The sequence below is a fragment of the Echiichthys vipera genome, assembly GCF_963691815.1.
Source record: "Echiichthys vipera genome assembly, chromosome: 17".
Classification (NCBI taxonomy): Eukaryota; Metazoa; Chordata; class Actinopteri; order Perciformes; family Trachinidae; genus Echiichthys; species Echiichthys vipera.
In genome coordinates, this window is record NC_139842.1 from 25,996,328 (window position 1) to 26,018,941 (window position 22,614).

General features: G+C 40.2%; 1 protein-coding gene across 1 annotated transcript in view; it reads right to left on the bottom strand.

Annotated features, from left to right (window-relative positions):
• Positions 1-7,788: 7,788 nt before the first annotated feature.
• Positions 7,789-22,614, bottom strand: part of LOC310960176 (uncharacterized protein) — a 34,249-nt gene continuing 19,423 nt past the window's right edge. Inside the window, exons 10-13 of the mRNA XM_083931799.1 lie at positions 19,983-20,012; positions 15,488-15,600; positions 14,434-14,484; positions 7,789-10,200 (exon numbers count right to left, since the gene is read on the bottom strand). Coding sequence (XP_083787925.1) covers positions 10,168-10,200; positions 14,434-14,484; positions 15,488-15,600; positions 19,983-20,012 — 227 coding nt within the window. The 3' untranslated portion in view covers positions 7,789-10,167. The remainder of the gene's footprint in view (positions 10,201-14,433; positions 14,485-15,487; positions 15,601-19,982; positions 20,013-22,614) is intronic.

The window sequence follows — 22,614 nt, forward strand, 5'->3', positions numbered from 1 at the left end:
CAGTTCCTTGAAGCTAAGAATATTGAAACAATGAAATTTCCAGCCCAGAGTCCAGATTTAAACCCCATAGAGAATCTCTGGCAACAAAGTCATGTCTGGGAAACCCACTACAGTTAGTGAACTGTGAGGCTGACGTGTTACAGTGACGTATTACGTTATTTCCGGTGCTTGTGTGTTGGTCACTCGTTGTTGTTTCACTGTTAGCTGCTCTCACTAAATTCAACTGTTTTTGCTATAATATTCACCACAGCGGCTAACTACCGCTTAACATTTAATCATCAACTAGTTCTACTCAAGCACTCACAGCTCTCCTTCTTTCAGCCGCTTTCTTGCTAATTAAATGTTACACGCTGTTAGCCACTTTAGCTTAGCAGTTAGCTTCACGGCTGGTGATGGCTTCCCCCGCTCTCTCTCCTGCTCTCTCTTGCTCGGAGTGTCGTATGTTTAGCTACTCCTCTGCCTCCTTTAGTGATAATGTTAAGTGTAATAAGTGTAGTGTATTTGTAGTGCTGGAGGCGAGGCTCAGTGAGTTAGAGGCACGGCTCCGCACCATGGAAGCTCAGTCTTACGCTACAGTAGCTAGCCAGCCACCTATAACTTAAGCCGGTGCGAAGCCACATAGTGTAGCGTTAGCTTAGCGTTAGCTCCTGGTAGCCCTCCCCCGGCAATCCCTGAGCAGCCAGGGTCCTCCTGGGTGACTGTGAGAGGAAAGCATAGTTCTAAATCGAAGCCCATGGTTAACCATCCGCCCGTTCACGTTTCAAACAAGTTTTCTCCACTCAGTGACCTGCTGACAACACTGGTTATTGGCAGCTCCATTTTGAGAAACGTGAACTTAGTGACACCAGGGACCATAGTAAAATGCATCCCAGGGGCCAGAGCGGGCGACATTGAATCCCATTTGAAACTTCTGGCTAAGTATAAACGTAAATATGGTAGGATTGTTATTCACGTCTGCGGTAATGACACCCGATTACGTCAATCGGAGGTCACTAAAATTAATGTGGAGTCGGTGTGTGCTTATGCAAAAACTATGTCTTTCTCTGGTCCCCTGCCCAACTTGACTTGCGATGACATGTATAGCCGCATGTCATCATTCCGTCGCTGGCTGTCTGGATGGTGCCCAGTAAATAATGTGGGCTTCGTAGATAATTGGCAGTCTTTCTGGGGAAAACCTGGTCTTATTAGGAGAGATGGTATTCATCCTACTTTGGAGGGTGCCGCTCTCATATCTAAGAACCTGGACGCAGTTGTTAGCGGTCTAAAACCATGACAACCCAGTGTTGGGATCAGGAAGCAGAGTCGCAGTTTAATACACCTCTCTGCGCTGCCCTTATCGCAGGTGCCCAGGAAGCAGAGTGGCAGTCTTACACACCTCTCTGCGCTCCCTGTGGAGCATTTTCCAGCTCAGTTTAGTATACAAACACTGTCTGCCCCACGATCATTTAAATTAAACAGATCAAAAATGAACAGAAGAGGAGCTATAAAGAAAAACTTGATACAAATCAACGCAAAATCTGAGACTATGCAACAATATCAGAAAATAAAATGTGGACTTTTAAACATCAGATCTCTGTCATCTAAAGCTGTATTAGTAAACGATCTGATATCAGATAACCATATTGATTTACTCTGTCTGACCGAAACCTGGCTGCGTCCCGAAGAATATGTTAGCCTAAATGAATCCACTCCTCCCAGTCATATTAATACTCATATTCCTCGAGGCAGTGGTCGAGGAGGAGGCGTTGCAGCTATTTATGACTCAGGCCTATTAATAAACCCTAAACCTAAACTAAATTATAATTCATTTGAAAGTCTTGTTCTTAGTCTTTCACATTCAACCTGGAAAACTGTGCAGCCAATTATATATTATTATATATATTACCGTGCTCCTGGTCCGTACTCTGAATTTCTGTCTGAATTCTCAGAGTTTCTGTCAAATTTAGTCCTTAAATCTGACAAAGTAATCATTGTAGGTGATTTTAATATTCATGTGGACAGCGGTAATAATAGTCATAGTATCGCGTTTATCTCTCTATTAGATTCGATTGGTTTTAGTCAGAGTGTACATAAACCTACTCACTGTTTTAATCACACCCTCTACCTTGTTTTGGTTTATGGTGTGGAAATTAATGACTTAATAGTCTTTCCACAGAATCCTATTTTATCAGACCATTATTTAATAACTTTTGAATTCATATTACAGGACTACTCACCTCTGGGTAAAAGTGTCTACACTAGATGTTTATCTGATAGTGCTATAACTAAATTTAAGGAAGCGATTCCATCTGCATTTACTTTAATGCCTTATCCTAATATTCAAGACTCCTGCACTAACATTAGTTTCTCTGAAATTGATCACATTGTTGACAGTGTTGCAGGCTCTCTAAGAACAACACTCGACTCTGTTGCTCCTTTAAAAAAGAAGATAATAAAACAGAGGAAGTTAGCTCCGTGGTATAACTCACAAACCTGTGAATTAAAACAAATATTGCGAAAGTTGGAAAGTAAATGGCGCTCCACTAAACTGGAGGAATCTCAATTAGTTTGGCAAGAAAGTCTTACAACCTATAGGAAGGCCCTCCGTAATGCCAGAGCAGCATATTACTCATCTTTAATAGAGGAGAATAAGAACAATCCTAGATTTCTTTTCAGCACTGTAGCCAGGCTGACAGAGAGCCACAGCTCTATTGAGCCATGTATTCCTATAACCCTCAGTAGTAACGACTTCATGACCTTCTTTAATGACAAAATTATAACTATTCGAGACAAAATCAACTCACTTGGCACCAATTTTTCATCAAACCCAGGAACCTTACAAACTGTACGACCTGATATATTCTTGGACTGCTTTTCTACAGTCGACCTTGACAAATTAACCTCTACTATTTCAGCATCAAAACCTTCTACTTGTCTCCTAGACTCTATTCCAACTAGGTTACTTAAAGAAGATTTACCTTTAATTAGCACTCCTGTATTAGATATGATTAACATGTCTTTATCAGCAGGTTATGTACCACAGTCTTTTAAAGTAGCTGTAATTAAACCTCTTCTTAAAAAGCCCAGTCTTGATCCTGAGGTACTAGCCAACTATAGACCTATATCTAACCTTCCTTTTTCTCTAAGATCCTCGAGAAATTAGTTGCCAATCAGTTGTGTGACTTTTTACATAATAATGAGATATTTGAGGATTTCCAGTCAGGATTTAGAGCAAATTATAGCACTGAGACAGCACTGGTGAAAATTACTAACTTCTAATAGCTTCAGACAAAGGACTTGTTTTACTAGATCTTAGTGCTGCCTTCGACACTATTGACCATCACATCCTGCTACAGAGACTGGAGCATCTAATTGGCATTAAAGGAACCGCACTGAGCTGGTTTAAGTCATATTTATCAGATAGATCTCAGTTTGTACATGTTAATGACAAATCCTCCATGCACACTAAAGTTAGTCACGGAGTCCCACAGGGTTCTGTCCTTGGGCCGATTCTTTTCACCTTATATATGCTTCCCTTAGGAAATATTATAAGGAAGCACTCCATAAATTTTCATTGTTATGCTGATGATACACAATTATATTTGTCGATCAAACCAGAAGAAACCCATCAGTTAGATAAACTTCAAATGTGCATTAAGGAAATAAAAAGCTGGATGACCTGCAATTTTCTGATGTTAAACTCAGACAAAACTGAAGTTATTGTACTTGGCCCCAAAGGCCTCCGAAACTCAATAGCTAAAGACATTGTTACTCTGGATGATGTTGTGTTGTCCTCCAGCACCACAGTAAGGAATATGGGTGTTATTTTTGATCAGGATATGTCCTTCGATTCTCACATAAAACTAACAACAAGGACTGCATATTTTCACCTGCGTAATATTGCAAAAATTAGGAACATTGTGTCTCAGAAAGATGCAGAGAAACTTGTCCATGCATTTGTTACTTCTAGGCTGGACTATTGCAACTCCTTATTATCAGGCTGCTCCAATAAGTCTGTTAAGAGTCTCCAGTTGGTCCAAAATGCTGCAGCTCGTGTACTAACTAAAACAAATCGAAGAGAACATATTTCTCCTGTATTAGCTTCTCTGCACTGGCTACCTGTAAAATCTAGAATAGAATTTAAAATCCTTCTCCTTACGTACAAAGCTCTTATTGGTCAGGCTCCGTCGTATCTTAAAGAGCTCATAGTACCGCATCACCCAACTAGATCTCTGCGCTCTGAGAATGCAGGGCTACTCGTCGTTCCTAGAGTCTCCAAAAGTAGAAGTGGAGGCAGAGCCTTCAGCTACCAAGCTCCTCTCCTGTGGAACAAACTCCCAAATGTTATTCGGGAGGCAGACACTGTCCCCTTATTTAAAAGTAAACTTAAAACTTTCCTTTTTGATAAAGCTTACAGCTAGGGCTTACGATAAGACTTTATTCTGTTTAATTATGCTGCTATAGGCCTAGTCTGCCGGGGGATAATACTTTTCCTGATACTCTGAGCTTCTCTCCTCTCTGTCTGTATCATTCATGTCTCATCAATGCATGTTACAAATTCAGCTTCTTCCCCGGAGCTGTTTGTGCTTTGTCGTCTCGCAGGTCTCTGCTGATCGTGGTGGTGCCTGCTGCCGTGGTCCTACATGACGCTTCCTGCTGCTATTATCACTGTTACTCATATATACTATCACTAGGTTAATAAACTATAAAATTTGTAGCTGTATCGTAGCTGCTATTGCCACTACTTATCATTGATCATGTTTGCCACCATAATTATTATCATTTTCATATTCTGTCACCTTAGCTGTGCTTGTTTCTACTATTTTGTTGTATTAACTGTCTTAACATATACGTTATATTCACATTACTATAAATACTATTATAGTTATTGTTAGGCTTTGCTTGAATCTCTGGAAGTGTGTCTGTCTCTCTCTGTCCATCTGTGTGTCTTTTCTCTCTTTCTCTCTCCTTTTCTTCCTCCCCAACCGGTCAAGACAGATGGCCGTCCTCCACAGAGCTGGGTCTGTCTGACGTTCCTGCCTGTTATAGGGAAGGTTTTCGTTGCCACCGTACTCTACAGAGGAATTGTTGGGTCTATGTAAATCATAAATAAGTCATTAAGTGTGGTCTTTACCTACTCTGTAACTGACTTTTGTTATGATTCGACACTATAAATAAAATTGAATTGAATTGAATTGAATTGAATTGGAAGAAACTGAAGAAGAATGGACCAAGATAAAACCAGAGCAGTGTGAGAAACTAGTAATGTCCTGCGGGCGCAGATGTGCTGAACTCGTTCAAAGCTGTGGCCTCTACACTTCCTGTTCATTTTTGAATCCTAGAGAAGAAAACATTGTTGAAATCTTCTTTTGTGACACAGTGGTTACTTTTCTCTCATTTCGATCACTGTTTTTTTTGCAAAATAAAAGTTTTTATTGAAGTGCCTTAGTTATTAAAAAAAAAAACATGCTAGTCCAGCAGTGGTATAGACACAGAGGATATTCTATTAAATTATGGACATTATAAAAAAACAATATTTCAGAATAAATCAAGTATTTATTAGTTTTTCTCTTATTTTGATTTCCACTATATATATACTGTATATGCTATATAAACATATATATATACACATATATATATGTTTATATACATATGCGGTATATTCATTCATTCATCTTCAACCGCTTATCCCGGGGTCGGGGTCGCGGTTGAAGTGTGTATATATAAAATAAAAAAATCTTCCCCTCACCCTCCGTGGTTGCGCCGGTGGGTGACCCTCTCTCTAAGCTCGGGTCCTCTACCAGAGGCCAGGGAGCTTGAGGGTTCTGCGCAGTATCTTTGATGTTCAGAGCACTGCCCTTTTGTCCAAGGTTGTTCCGGGGATCTGCTGTAGCCACTCCAGCTTGGAGGTCACTGCCCCTAGTGCTCCTATCACTACGGGCACTACTGTCACCTTTACCTTCCAGGCTCTCTCCAGCTCCTCTCTGAGCTCTTGGTATTTTTCAAGTTTCTCGTGTTCCTTCTTGCGGATGTTCCCATCGCTTGGTATCCCCAAATACACCACCACGGCTTTCCTCTGTCCTTTATCCACCACCATTGCACCCCTCTGGGCCGCTGTCAATTGATTCACTTCTCTCCGAGTTCCCTTTATCTTAGCCTCCATCAGTCTATTCCATGGTGGGTATTGTTTCTCATGGCTCCCATGGTTGCTCTTTTAGCCCAGCATCTCTAGGATCACTGCTGCTGAAGCGTAAACCAGTTCATTGGTCTCTGTCATCGTTGTGGTAGGGATTGCTCTCACCGCTGCATTCACACTTTCCGTGAGACTTTCAGGTGGTACTTCACTCAGCCATTGTAATAAGTGTCGGGGTTGCCTTGTGCTCATTCTCGCCATGATCCTGTCTTTCAGGTCAGTCGCTGCCTCGCTCAGCATTATTGGTTCCATTGGGGCTCTGTACGCAATCTCTGTTCGGGGAATGTGTGTTTCATCCCCTCTGACCTTGCATCCTGGTTCCCCCTTGCTGTAGCATTTGTGTTGTATCTCGTCAATCTCAAGTTGTGATAGCAGTTGCCGTTTGTGGATGTTGGAACACTGAGCTACTAGGTGTTTCGTGGTCAACCGTGACTGTGGGTTAAGAAGTAACCATTCAGCCAACATTCTCTTCATGTACCCTCTCTGCCCAGGGTTACTTGAGTAGTAGCATTCCAACAGAGCCTTGTTCTCGCATCTCGCCCATTTTCGCCTTGTTCCAGTAGCCCATTTCTCATCAAGTTGCCCATGTTCCTCGGCACCTGACACAGACCTTGTTTGGCCGGGCGACGTCTGAGCCGGCATCTTATTGCGTTTGTCATCTCTCTTCATGGTATGAGGTGGGCAGTATAGCATTAAGGGTCTTGCCCATAAAACCACACTGGATGTTGTTAGTTACGCTCTGAGTGGGAATCGAAACCTGGTCCCCCCATGTGGCAGTCCTATCTCCTACTAACTGAGCGCTCCGAGTGTGTGTGTATATATATATATATACACACACACACTCGGATATACTGTTTGCATATATATATATATATATATATATATATATGTATCAAACAGACAAAGTCATGCAATACCATTCAGTACAATTGACAATTCCTTGAAGTTTAGCAGGCCTTTTAATACTCAGCTTCCATGTGCAGTAGACGTGGAATGACACACGGGCACCGTCTAGTTGTTTGCGCAGGGGCGAACCTTGTTCAAGGCTGTCTGAGGTCCTGTTTAACTTAGCCAGTCCACTTGGGTTTTCTCAGTTCAATTGAGACAAACATGTTTAAAGAGCAAAGGAGAGTAACAGGTTCACAATAACAAGAAAGCAAGGCTTATGAATATTGCAAATTTCTATCACAACAGACAAAGTCAGTGACTAGCTGGGGAATGTAGTGGAACATATTTCCCTCAGCAGACCAGCCCAGAAGTAATATATGTTAATATTGTGTTTGCTGCTTGTTTCGAATGCCCTTACGTGGCCAAAAAAATCAGTCATGTAGGTTTTACATGAGTAAAGATAATTTTGAATACCGGGACTAACAGTTTGTGAAATATGGATATGCAATCATTACACTGTATTGGCATAATCCATTCAACATACAGTATGTCGCTGTTAGACCTGTTAAGTCGCTCTTAGAAGTGTGCTGCCTAAGCTGATAAGATTTTTTATCAAATGCTTCTTTGTGATATTAAGGAACACAACAAATGTCATATTATCATAATTAAGAAATTTATTGTACTGTACTTACTGTATGAATACTGCTTGTAATTTTAGGGGGAAACAAACAACATCCGATTAGAATGACTTTATTTGTTATGAAATGTCATGCTTTATACACATATTTAAGATGTACTCCGTAAGATTTTCATCTAGTTAATTGTCTTTTAAATTTATATCTATCACAGTGAGCTAAAACAATGGTGATTGATCATATGACCCACTAATGAAAGACCTTGCTGCCTTTTTGCTGAGTAATCCAATATCTGTGTCTCTAGATGGAAATAAGCCTCCATGTTAATGACTCTGCTGGCAGCAGTTGGTCTGTCGGCCTAGATCATCACTAACAGTTATGCTGCGTTCACTTGGAATCAGAGCACTAAGCTACACAGACATTTACCTTAAGTAAATCTCATTTGTTTTGTACATATACTGCAACACATACAACCATTATCCAGAGTACACACATTGACAAAATACACTGCAACTGAAAAATATTCAACAATCTTTCTTTCCCAAAGTTAACTTTGAACCCTATCAGTGGAAAAGCATGTCAACTTTTGTGCAGGGTTGTTCTCGTGGAACTGTTCAAGGGAAGAGTTGAACCTCAGTGGATGGAGGCTGAGAGTGGAAGCTTGCAAACTGGCCAATTTTAAGTGACTTTTTTGTAATTTAGGAATTATTTTAGTCATTTGCAACCTCACTTTTTTACCTATGGGCTCCCCCCACTGGGATTCATCTTGACCAAAGACATCATTTCTGCCTCCTCACCCTCCACATACTTCAGTCTGTCCATTATTATTTGACACTAAGCAGTATGTACAAGTACATGAATCCTGGCTGTGCAGAACACCGCACCTCACACACACCCACAGACATTCTGAGACAATCCTCTTCTGCCTGCTAAATGCACCATAAATAAAGTGGATGGCTTAAAAATATATATCTATATATATGTATACACAAACAAAGCATCACAAGCTAAGGAACCATGAATACATTTAAATGCAAACATTGTAAAAAGCACCAGTCAAGCAGGGTAGGACTCTAGATTACAGAGTATAAAACAGAACGACATGCTGTAAAATTATGTGGATTATTATTGGATCCTCTATATACAGTATTTTACAATTAAGACTTGTATTTATGAGGATTGTCTGGGGGGAAACCAATCCTACATACATATGTCTTGAATACCTTTTCACATCAACACTGAATCGTTTCACAGTTTGTGAAAAATTGTTTGAAATGCTGTGGATTGGATTGGATTATCCAATGTAGCGTAGCAAGCTAGCTAACTCTCCGAGGCTCACAGTGAAAAATATACAATGTCTGGGCAGCTCAATCAAAGATGCATTTCATATGTTAATTATTTGGCACGCGACTAGCATTTCAACTTCATTTTCACCACAGTCTACTTACTACAACTGCAGTCATTTTTTGAGGTTTAATACCCAGAGAACTTCATCTGCAGCTCTGACTGTTACAGAAAGAAAACTTGGCAACGTCAATGTTATTCACAAAAAGCTGAAATGGCTTACTATTAGCATTTTTTTCTTCTTCTTTTCTTTCAAAGTATACAGTTTACTTTACACGAATACTTTGTATTATGACTTGAACAGTTACACTATTTTTGTTAGTCTGATTACAGGGAGTAAACAGACTATTAATGGAGACATTAAACATATTGAGTTTATTTTGATTCATACATGATATATTGAACGGTATAGTCAAGTTATATAAGCTACATGCACACTTGCAGACTCAGTCAGTGTTGCCTGGGTCAAATCATTATTTTCAGGCATCAAAAACGAAATACAACCTAAGCAACAAGTAAGTGTTGCTGCAAACAGCCATACACACCTGTGAGAACTTTGACAACCTTTTCTGCAGTTCTGATATTTTCTAATGACCTGTCAATCAAACTAAAGCTAAAGTTGGTCCTACTATCAGTTTCTTTGTTGCGATTACAATACTAATTGACCATTCGGCTCTGAAATCTAGTATTTCATCCAGGTGTTTTATCCAATTGCCCTCTCTGTTGTCTGTGGTCAAACAAACTCCATCATTAATAGTCCCTCAACCAACATCACTGGACTACTTTCACAGGAGAAAGAGATTCTTTAAAAGTTGGTCCAGACAAGTAGCTCAGTCATCCTGACTCTATAGAGTCCCACTGCACTTCCTTTTTCTTTGAATCAGCCTTAGACAGCAGGGCGGCTGAGAGAACGGACATGCTGCAGCTCAAAAACTGTCACTCTGGGCCCTATCAAATTTACACACCACTTCCTTGATTCTTTTGGCCCATTACCAGGGCTGTGGGGCTGATGGCGTCCAGATGTTTTGGTATATTCCACAGCAATATGAATATGCAGAGGCGATGTTGTAAGCAGGGCTAAAGTTGTGTTCCCTCTTCAACAGCATCACAGTTCCTAATTGTATCATCTCAATATGTGAGGTCAGAGTAACACTCAGGAACCTGTATGATAAAGAGAGTGAGAGAGCAAGAGAGATAGAGAGAAAGAGAGAGAGAGAAATAAGTGTCTATCCATTAACAAGAACCTACAGTCATGCTAGCAGTTATGCGAGCCTGCAGAGTGTTTTGTGTAGCAGGCAGATGTGGACTTGAGACCTGGTGACTCAAGTAATTGTTTTGATGACTTGCAACTTGACTTGACACATTAGCATGCATTTCGGCTCCCTAAAAGGACACTTTAATGTGCATTTTGTTTCCCAGGGGGCACTTTAGCACGTGTTTTTCAACAATTGGGCATCCCCCTCCCTCCCCCTGTGCATACCAGTAGCTCTCAGTACCACCACTACACTAAAATTATATGTCGAGCTTCCTGCCTGTCATCGTCGCAGCGTCCCTTACAGTTGCTTACCCCTGTCAGCGCTTGCGAGTTGCGCACCTCTTTGCAGAGCAACAGAGTGGTCTGTGAGAGATAGAGCAGAATGGCCAAAAACTGATCTGTCAAGAGGCAAGACACAAGTCAACATCAACTCTGCTTTAAAGCGATGGCGGCGGCTAATGCAGCTTCATCCGGAGCTAAAACGAGTATCTTGGTGGGAAATAGTGACTGGACTTAACCGACATAACCTATGACTTGGCTTGACATAAGCTGTGACTTGCCACAAATATGACTTAAGACTTACTTGAAATTTGAGTCATGTCTGGTAGCAAGTAACGTTTTCACCATCATCTTGGGGTCGTGTGTTGGCATGCTAACATCTGCTATTTTGTACTAAACATTTTGTGGCAATCCATCCAACAGTTGTCAAGACATTTCACTGACATGTCACACAAAAACTTGCTGGTGGCGCTACCTTACATGGAATCATAAAACACACTTGGATACATCATCTGGGAATCAGGTTGGCAATTATATCTGTGAGCTATTTTAAAGTGCAGAAGAAGCATACAGTAATGCAGCATTCCCAAGAGCAGCTCTTACTGGTTAATGGATAACTGTTTAGTTGGTTAGAATCTTTAGTTTAAACTGATGGGTCAAAATTAACATGCACAGTAAAGACTCAACAAATTTAAGGAGTAAATTAACTTAACAGCCAAACAATAGTGACTACAGCACGTGTATTTCTACGTGCTGTGATCAGTTTAAACTAAAGATTCTAAAACACACTCAAGAAAAGGCAAAGATTCAATAGTTCAACCTACATTAGGAAATATTTTCGAGATTATTAACACTCAACGCAAAAGATCCACTACCAACCTCCAAAGGGATGCTCATATTGCAGATTTTATGTGTTCATACTCACAATTACCTGCATTTAATGTGTGGACTCTACTTCCCCAGTTGCAGATGCCAGCAATGTTTCTGACTAAAAGAGACACAAGTGTTGAACAAACACATGATTTCAATTCTGATGAATGTGTTTCACCAAAGGTGGGCAGCAGCAGCCTAGTGGGGACGGGGAATGTGGGTTCAAATCCCTGAAGGTAAACCAGGTTTGGAATACATCACTGACTTGTCTTACTTTTTTAGGAATATAATCCTCTAAAGGTTTGATTTCTGTGTCCTTATCAGTTAAATATGATCTCTAGGGCCTGACCGATATGGGAATTTTGAGACTGATACTGATTTTAGAGGGGAAATATTCACAGATTACCAATAGGGAATTGGTGGGCACACCAATTTTGCAGATTTGACTCTGCGAAGGTACCAAGAGGCCTGCGTTCTTAAACAAATTACTTTATTAAAAAATGTTCAACATTGTTATATAGTATACACTGCATTGTAAACCAGGGTAATAGTGACTATATTGTAAACATAATATGTATCATCTATCAATTATTGACCATTTAAGAAAAACAAACTAATAAACCAAAAAAAAAAGAATAAAAACGAAATAATAGCTGTGTGACATCATTTCTGAATTACCCCAAATGTCGTTTTCTGCATTATATGTTATGTAAAAAGGTTTTCATATCGTTGCATATCACAAAACATATAAACCAATATCAGCCAATAATATGGGCCAAGCAATATATCGGTCTGGCTCGAGCGATCACTCGGTCAGTCTCAGTTATTCCTAATAAAGGCTTTTACACAAGTTAAAAACATTACATACTGATACAAAATGAAAATATAGATTTATACAACGATAAATGATAAATGTTTCCTTTTCCTTTGCTACGATGACGTTTGATCACCTTGGCCAAAATGATGAGGTGATTTTAATGTGGAGCACTTCCTCTTCTCTTGGTTCATAATGAATTGCAGTTGGTGTGAGTTAGTAACCTGGCCCAGTGACAGAGGAGGTTAAGCAACACCCCCACATAGTTTATCTCTACTCACTGCATAGATTCATTATCTGAAACCAACATGTTTCAGATCAAACATGCAGACCCTTTTAAAGGCGTAACATAAACATTCTAAATGTGTCCAAGTTTGATTCCTGTTGCAGTGAATGTGAACGACATCAGCTCACAGGAATTTAACAAGGACCAAGGCTGTTGCCTAGCAAGGGAATTCCATTAAAAAGGTCTATAAGAATGGTGATCAGATGAAAAGCAGCTCCGTAAATCATCACTTAGGATAACATGGCTAAAATAGCATGATTGAATAAAATCAATCAAAATCTAGTCTTGTATATAATAACATCATAAATGTATGACGGCATTTAAGGGCCAAGTATGAAGAAAATAATTATGGATCTACGAGAAAAAAGTCGCAGATTTAAAAGATTCAAAATCGGAAAAATAAAGTTTAGATTTACACCTTCAGTGTTCCCTGTTGAACCACATCGCTTCAGGATCAACACAGACGCTGCTGCATGCCGTGCAAGCTACTATGTCTGCAGTAGACTCTGTCTGTCTTTGTCTCTCTTTCTCTCTCCTTTTCTTTTCCTCCCAGACCGGTGCAGACAGATGTCCGTCCTCCATAGATTTGGGTCTGTTCCACGTTCCTGCCTGTTATAGGGAAGGTTCTCGTTGCCACTTGTGTACTAAGGAGGAACTGTTGGGTCTATGTAAATCATAAATAAGTCATAGAGTGTGGTCTTTACCTACTCTGTAAAGTGTCCTGAGATGATTTGGCACTATAAATAAAATAAAATAAAAATTAAATTGAATAGAAAGAATGAAGAACGCTACAAGGTCCGACGACATCATGTATAATACAGCAGTGGATGAGACTGTATTATGGCGCTTCTGACGTTCTATGTATGGAACTTTAACGACACTATTTTATTTTAGCCACCTTTGGTAGAGACAGGTGCTGGTTTATTTCAGCCAGCAGCTCCTTTCTAGCACTTGGCCACAGATTTGTGGCACCAAAGAAAAACAGCTTTCATCTTAACTTGTTTCAACATTTCACTATTTGAAGAGTAGCGTACGGTGTGTGCAAAACAGCAGCAGTGGAGGGGAGACTGCATGGTGGCATTTATACCACCATGCACCATGTATATATAAGTACAATAAATGTTTAACGCCACTATTATTTATATTTGTTGGCGATTAATTCTGATAGTGAAGTGGGCCGCAGCCCACACCAGGTTATAACGTGACATGTTTAACGTATGCCTGTTGAACAGGTGTTTTGATGAAGTATTAAATGCTTAGCAACGCATGCCTAGAAACGCATGCCTAGAAACGCATGCTAGCAACGCATGCTTAGCAACACATGCTTAGCAACGTATGCTTAGCAATGCATGCTTAGCAACGCATGCTTAGCAACGGTCCCTGGTGCGGATGTAAGTGAAATATAACCTTTGTGAGTAAAAAGCCAAAACTTTATTAGGCTACTACTCTTTTCAGCAGGCATACACGTTTAGGAAAGCGATATTTTATTCTGCTCTGTCTACATGCAGTGTGTGCTGTGGCTCACTTAACTATCAGCATTAATCATGCATCAAAAACAATAGTGCCATTAAAGTTTCATTGTACATTGTACGGACCTTGTAGCGTTCTTCATTCTTTCTACACTCCAGAACACAGTGTTTCAGAGTTTGCTGCAGACATAGTAGCCTGCACGGCATGCAGCAGGGTCTGTGTTGATCCTGAAGCGATGTGGTTCACCAGGGAACACTGAAGGTGTAAATCAAAACTTTATTTTTCCGACTTTGAATCTCATAAATCTGCGACTTTTTTCCCGTAGACTTGCTACTTTTTAAACTCATAATGCAACTTTATTTTCTGTGTGTGTCAGGTTGGAAAATTTTCCCCTAACTGAAAAAATATCTACAACAGTACCTTGAGCTCTGCTGCTCCGGGTGAGTTTCCATTTGACAAATGGGTTACAATCTGGAAAATAAAAGACATTTGCTGGTTGCAGCCTATATGGACCATTACAATCAAACAACAAACAGGGTTATACAACAGTTAGTTGCGAGCAAGAAGAGTGATTTGACAAGAGGCATTCCATGAGTGTTGATACAGAACAAGTCCAACAATAGTACAACATCACTGGGACTATATAAATCACTCCGTCTTACAAGACTTCTAACCGTTTATGACATTAATGGCAGTGAGCCTATGTATCTTTGATCATAACAAACTTTGCATGGTCAAGATGAATAACTTTACACTAATTACATTTGAGTGAAATTATAAATGGTCATCAAAAGAGGATGAAGGGACAGAAAGAAGCCTGGATACTTCAGGGCAAACATCCAGGTGTGCTCATATGACTCACTGCGGTAAAGCACCACATCAGTCAACCTATAGGCTTGTTAGACAACACTAATGCTAACACTGTAAGACAAACAACACTGGTTGTGAACTGCTTCATTGGCTAAGTCTCAGATATATAAACATGGACATTTGGTCAATTAAGAAGAGCGAGCTGAATAACTTACAGCATGGAGGGCAGGAAATGATGGAGCAACTTAACATTACTGCCTGATGAGCTGTTAACTGTCAGAATCACACATGCCACCGAAGCAACAACAGACTGTTATTTCACTGGTTGCACAGTAAATGCAAACATAAGATAAATGTACATGATATAACTGGCCTGCGGTAATGGTAGACTTAGCTGTTGCTTGGCAACAGTCCAGTTCCAGTCTAGCTGTGGAACTATTTGTGTTGGTGGTTCCAAAACAAATCACAATCGGTTGTCACCGTTGCTATCTAATAAATGGCACTTTGTAGAACTGTTTTATAAAAGCAATACTACACTCAAGGTCCTGAACAACTACTGAAGACTACTGAATATCATAATGGCTGGGATTTGGTCATAGAAGATAATCACAGCCACTCCCTCACCCTCTCTCGTGTGATATTGCTTAATTCGGCTCCCACTTACCCACTGTCTCCTGTCCTGCTTCCACTGGTAGCGCATGTACAGGTACACAGCCAGTGGCACAATGAAATGGAAGAACACTGACGTCATTAATAACATCCTCAGGGTTAAGGTGTCTGGTGAAGGAGAGATCAGAAACAGCTTTCATTAACGTTACCAAAAAAAATCTGCTTTGTTTGTATGCTTTCAATATTTGACATTTACCAAAAACAAAAACAAATGAGTGGCTCTTGTACAGCTAAGGCTGTCAAAATACAAGTATTTTCAATACAAAAGTAGTAGAAAAAAATGATACTCAATTCCTCTTTCGATACCACAGAAAACAGAAAACAAAGTCCTAGACACATCAAATATGATATATTTTACTATTTTTTAAATCAAACTATTTTATATTTATTTGTATTTATTATTTATTAACATCCTGCACACAGTGCTGTTTCAGAAGAAGTCACTGAACACAAACCCATTGTAGGAACCCCAATAGGAAGTGCTCTTTTTTGAGTCCTTTGTGTCTGTTTTTCTGCTCAGCGTCACAGGAAGGGAGTGGGAGATAAGACGTTTTTATACTTGTTTCAATATGAGATAAGGTGTGTTTTACAACCTCAAACCCTCCTAGGGTAATTAAAACCCAGAACTTCAGGAACTTTTATCCTAAATCAACGTCAAATCTGACCGCAATTTGAACTGGAGGGTCGGTCTCTGTTCTGGAGACAGAGGGACATTCAGTGATAAGGACAAGGAACAGGGCTTAGGAAAGTTTGAATAACAGTTAAAGTTCGATGTTTTCATCGCAACTGGCTGTTCATTCTTGCAAATGTGTAACAGTTTATGCATTATTTGTATCTTGTTGTGATTATGTTTATGTGCTTTCAGAAGTGCAAAGTCTCTGTCTAATTCCTGAAATATTCTATGTTTTAATAAGACTTCCCTTCACTCAGTAAGGTTATCTGTTAAAACTGACTGCCTAAAGATTTTGGTTAAATTGGATATCAGAAAGATTAATAACGGAAAATCATCCAGAAATAGTTTAATCTTCCCTGTTAGAATTCTGGAATATAAAGCAGTTAATTTGCTCAGAACCAGAGGGGTTGGGTTAGGCCAAGACCCCCCCTTCTCGCTCCTCCAGGGAGATAAAGGAAGACAAACAGAGGTGTCTCACTCTCTTCCCCTCTTCTTCATCTTTACTTCATCTTCTCTTCAACTCACTCTCTCTTCTCTGCTTCTCTTCTCCCCCTCTTCTTGCATTTTTGTTTTTTCTTTTGTTTCTTTTGTTCAACTTTGTTGTCCAAAAGTTTGCAAGAGACGTTACTTTATATTTTGTTTTCTTACTAAAGTATTTTTTTTTATTAATCTATTTTTATCGTGCGACTTTATAAGTTTTCTACGACACATTTTTATCTTTTACAAGTATAGTAAAACCCCTCGTGCTGTCTTCTGTCCGGCCGGAAAATTGCATCGAACTCGTGAATCCAGCCAACGGAACCGGTCAAAACTTTTTTTTGTCAACCAACAAACAACAGCCAGAGACAAGCCACGTGCAGAGCTGCAGCCACCTGAAGAGCTGAGTCCAAGCCACGACGGGAGCAAACAAGCCCTGCTGAAACAACTACGCAGCTGACCCAGTCTACAGACCAGAACTCGCCAAACACCGGGTCTCTGACCTTTTAATACAACTCCTGGTTGAAAACGTTGGTGATAATTAAGTTCTGATCCGAGTTCTGTTGACAGGCTAATTAGAGCCAGTTTAAGTCCGCCAGTAATATTATAAACCAGCCCCGTAGGTCTGAATCACTCTGGTCTGGTCTTATCTATTCAGTGTTGCACTATTCTGTATTATCCTTGCTAGTTCACTAAATAAATGTTTATAACTTTACGTCGTTGTGAGAGTCTTCCCTTCTGTGCAGAAACGGATGGTCCCTGATAAGGCTGTGGTACGAATTAACGCGTTCGAGAGGAGACTGATGAAATTTAAATAATCAATTACTTTAAATTACTAACATGTATTAAACCTTCACCAAAGTTTAATAAACATCCTGTCTTATTTTGGTGTGGTGCCCTACTTTGAGGTAAAATAAATCCTAAATTTTAACGAGTCGAGTTAATTCATAATTTATTCAGTGACTAATATATTCTAGCCATAATACGTGTAGGCTCACTCTCCTACACCATACACACCTGGTTTTCTTCTGCTGTTTCATCTGTGCAGCTTTGAAAATATATAGATCTGCTTTTTTATAGCTTCAGTACTTTAGATACTAGTATCAAATCTGGATGTTGTACAGTTTTGAAACACAGTAAATATTAAAGTCAATATTGCTTCCAATAAATATTGCTTCCAATAAAATCAGAGAGTTTTAACATCACAGCATAACTTTGAATCTCCTTTCATATCTTTGATACAAACTTAACAAATGCTAATGGTTGTATTGACTAGAGAACAAATAAATATCATGTAAACTATACACATGGTCTTCAATGATATTAGGACGATGAAAATCAAAAACCTTGAAAATTTGATTTATTTAGTGTCACTCCTTGGATTCCATGCTTAGCAAATTAACAGAGGTTTAGGCTCAGGTGCAAACATGGGCATGCTGTAGATTAACCAATGGCAAACTAGCATTTTAAGAAATGAGTAGGACATCACAGCCATTGGATTGTGCACAGCCTGTTATTTACAGTCATTTTACTGACTTTACCCCATTCATATTCCGCAAAGAAACACTCAACTCTGCCTGTACTGACTGACAGTACTAGTAGTCTGTGCTAGCTTGGTAGACAATGGTAGGCTTAATGTTCACATGGCACAGTGATTAACAAAAACATTTAAAAAATGGCACTTCATATCAAAAAGGTTGCCGACCCCTAGACTAAACTATGGTGTATAGTGGAGAATAACTAACAAAGAACAACTGATACATAGTTGATTTAGTCTGAAATACTTTTTTTTTATTGTTCAGAATTTGATAGAATATCATTTGCTGTACTAGTTATTTTAAATAACCAAGGCACTTCAACAAAAAACTTTATTTTGTGAAAAAAACAGTGATCAAAATTAGAGAACACTTTCAGATTCCTCCCAGTTTTTGGTGTTAATCTGCACCTGGTGACAGTTGACTTCATTCCTATTTATCTGCAGCTCTCCTGACTACTTTGTAAGATGGAAGCTGCTCTAAGGAGACTGAAACCCTGAGACAGCAGGTTGTCCAGATGAAGGCCAAAGGGATGACCCTCTCAGCCATCAGAGAGAGGTTTGGCGTTCACAGTCTGTGATTTCAAGAAGATTGAAACTTTACAAGGACACAGATTAATTTAAGTCCCTCAAAAAGGCCGGTCGTCCACGTAAAATAAGTGCACGAGAGGACAGGATTATGAGAAGACTCTCAATGGGGAATCAGTTCAACACTGCAGCTGGAGTTGGTCTCCAGTCCAGTGCTGAACAGGACAAGGATCTTTCTCTGCACACTCATCTCATGTCTCATCTTTAAGACAATTTGGACTGAAAGCCCACTCTGCAGTGACCAAACCTCTCATCAGCAGAAAGAATAAAAAGGCTAGACTTGCCTTTGCTGAGGAGTATGTTGTGTGGACAGAGGAGAACTGGTCCAGAGTGACTTCAGTGATGAGAGGATGTTCAGTTTATTTGGGTCTGATGGAAACATTATGTTGGGTGTAGGACTGGGGAAAGACTGAACCCAAAGTGTGTAAAGAAGTCAGTTCCATTTGGAGGAGGAAGTGTCATGGTTTGGGGATGTTTTCTGCAGCAGGAGTTGGGCCTCTTGTGCAGCTATATGGCAGGGTGAATGAAAATGTTTATGTGAACCTCCGTCAGCAACCTTCACTGCAACTGTCTCCCAATCAGCTGCAATTTTCATGCAAGACAATGCCCCCTGTCACACTGCAAAACAGGTGAAGCAGTTCCTTAAAGCTCAGAATACTGAAACAATGAAATGACCAGAGTCCAGATCTAAACCCCACAGATAATCTCTGGAAAATCCTTGGTGACAAAGTAATGTCTAAGAAACCCACTCCAGTTAGTGAACTGTGGAAGAGACTGAGTCAGAATGGACCCAGATCAAACCAGAGCAGTGTGAGAAACTAGTGATGTCCTGTGGGAGCAGATGTGCTGAAGTCATTCAAAGCTGTGGCCTCTACACTTCCTGATCATTTTTGAATCCTATAGAAGAAAACATTGTTGAGTTCTTCTCTTCTGACACAGTGGTTACTGTTCTTTAATTCTGATCACGTTTTTTTCCACAAAATAAAAGTTTTTGTTGAAGTGCCTTGGTGATTTAAAAAAAAAAAAAGAAAACATGCTAATACAGCAGTGGGATAGACACAGAGGATATTCTATTAAATTCTGGGCAGTAAAAATCAAGAATACTTTGTACTCTAATTTGGATCGCCCACTGTATTTACATACTGTATATACATATGTATTTGTATGTATATACATACGTATTTGTATCATATATTTGAATCAAGGGGAAAAGCTTACCTGTTTCATCTTTAATTTCTGAATGTTGGCCTATGGAAAGATGAAAAAAGTACATCACTACAATTGCAAACTTACATTGTTAAACATGGAAACAATTGTTCTCATTTACTGAATGGCTAGGCATCCTCACCTAAAAGTACATTTGCTGCATGCAGCACCTACTACTATACTGTTAAGGTAGATGCAAGTGATTGATTGTTGGTGACAAATCTTATTTCACCCACTGGAAAACCGTGGATTCATATATGCTCAGAGCTTAAGATGCACGGCATGCACACACAGTTAATAGCTCAGTCCATAGGTGACTTGGCTGGGAACCGTAGGGTCGCTGGTTCAAGTCCCCGTGTGGACCATGTATGGAGTGTGGACTGGTGGCTGGAGAGGTGCCAGTTCATCTCCTGGGCACTTCCGAGGTGCTGTTGAGCAAGGCACCGAACCCCCAACTGCTCGGGGCGCTGGTCACTGGCAGCCCCCTCGCTCTAACATCTCTCCTTACTTGCATGTATAGGCCCTGTTTGTGCATGTGTGTATTTCGGGTCTGTGTGTGTAACACGTATAATAATAAGAGTGAAAAAATCCAATTTCCCCGTGTGGGATTAATAAAGTAATTCTTCTTCTTCTTCTTCTTCTTCTTAATCAATACAAATGGTTTTGTGACTGACTTGTTATCTCAAGGCAACATATTAAAATGAATCACCTCCCAAAGGAGTAATATAAGAGTATGCGAAGGAATGACGACATATTAGAAGAGGTCAATGATCTCCACATAAACTATCAACAGCTGCCACATCAGTGTACACTCTTCGCTCCAGCCCTCTGACTAGTTCCTGTTTTTCTCATGTTTTTAGGAACCACATGAACAACAGCTTTTGGTTTGCAGAGGATTTGGATCTGCTATTGAAAAGCCTGTCGGACAGGTTATCTCAGCCAGGTGTAAGCCTGGAAGGAGATCAGGCTTTTGGTCATGCGTGGTTGTCTCTGTACACAGCTATCTCTTATAATACTGGACCCATCAGCCTTATAGTTCTTGTGCACATGTATAACTGTATGCTCATGGACCTCTCATGGTTGCAGTGATTTGCATTTTGAAAATCCTGTTTTGTTGACTGTTTCATACGGTCATTAACTGCAGACTCACCCCTTTTAACTGGCTGGTAGTCAGCTGCTTCAATCACATTAAAGAGTGGGGCGCCCAGTTAGCTTCAGCTTACCTATACTCTACCACAGTCATTCAGGTTTGAATGCGTCCTGTGGCCTGCAGGGTTTTTCCAAAACCCTAATATCATTCAAACCAATGGGAGACAGAGCGTGCTGATGAAATGTGTTGTGGGACCAGATGTGTATGCATTGGAATGTTTGGGTGTAGGATTAAGAAAACAGTCCAGTGCCAGGCTCTGCTGGGAGAGACAACTGAGTGAGATTCAATGCTTCTTTGCTTGGGAGGGAGAGGGAGACAGGGATCTGTACTCTACTGAGTGCACTTTTCTAATTCTGATTTGTTCTTGAGTCCACACGATCGAAAACAACACCTTGGAGGGTCACTAGTGTGTCAAAAGCGACGTCAAGGGGTCCTGACAAAGTGTTGACATGTGACGAGTAGGGAATGAGACTTTTTTTTTCTCCGTCGTTCTTAAAAAGTTTTCCTTCCACACGGCCTCGACTCAAGAAATATCTGCGTCCACACGAAACCAGGTAAACCAACTCAAAACGCTGTAGTAAACATGCCAGGCCTGGATGTGGCGCTGTAACTGCCGAAGAAATACACCAACAACAGAGAAGAAGAGACGGGGAGACGCAGTGGAGAATCCAAACACCGGAGAGTTTCTCTCCAAATCTGGAGACTTCCCAAATCCTCCTCCATCCTAGAGAGAAATCTGTCCCTGTTTCTGGTGTTAGTGGAGACTTTTGTGATGTTTTAGACTTTGATGCACCAATCACTGTGTAGTTAGTGTCCTCACTGAGCAGAGGGTTCTGCTGGGAGCCCAACCCCGTCCCAAAGCACTCACAAACGCCACTTTCTCACTACATTTCGAGACTTTTCACACCTTCTTAGAACTGGATTTAGAAAAAGAGACTAGCGACTAATTTAGCGCCTTATTTAGAGCATCAGGGAAAAGGGAGAAATCTGTGGTCGGCCTAATTCATTCCCATGCATGTGGCTCAGAGTCCAGTTCAGTAAACGGTCTATGGGTCCGTCTCTCCTCTCACGCAGTCGTGGCTCCGAGTGGAGAGGCCCTAAATGTCTTTTTTTCGTAGTGGGGTGTCAGGGGAGTACAGTAAGCTGACATCAATACATTTAATATATTATTACATGGCCAATGTGCTTTATCCTACTTAATTGGCTGATATTGATGATGTCATGGGCTCAGTGCCTTTATATACTGCTTTTCTACAGTCAACCTTAACAAATTAACATGTACTATTTCAGCATCAAAGCCTTCTACTTGTCTCCTAGACTCTATTCCAACTAGGTTACTTAAAGAAGTGTTACCTATAGTTAGCACTCCTGTATTAGATATGATTAACATGTCTTTATCGGCAGGTTATGTACCACAGTCTTTTAAAGAAGCTGTAATTAAACCTCTTCTTAAAAAGCCCAGTCTTGATCCTGAGGTACTAGCCAACTATAGAC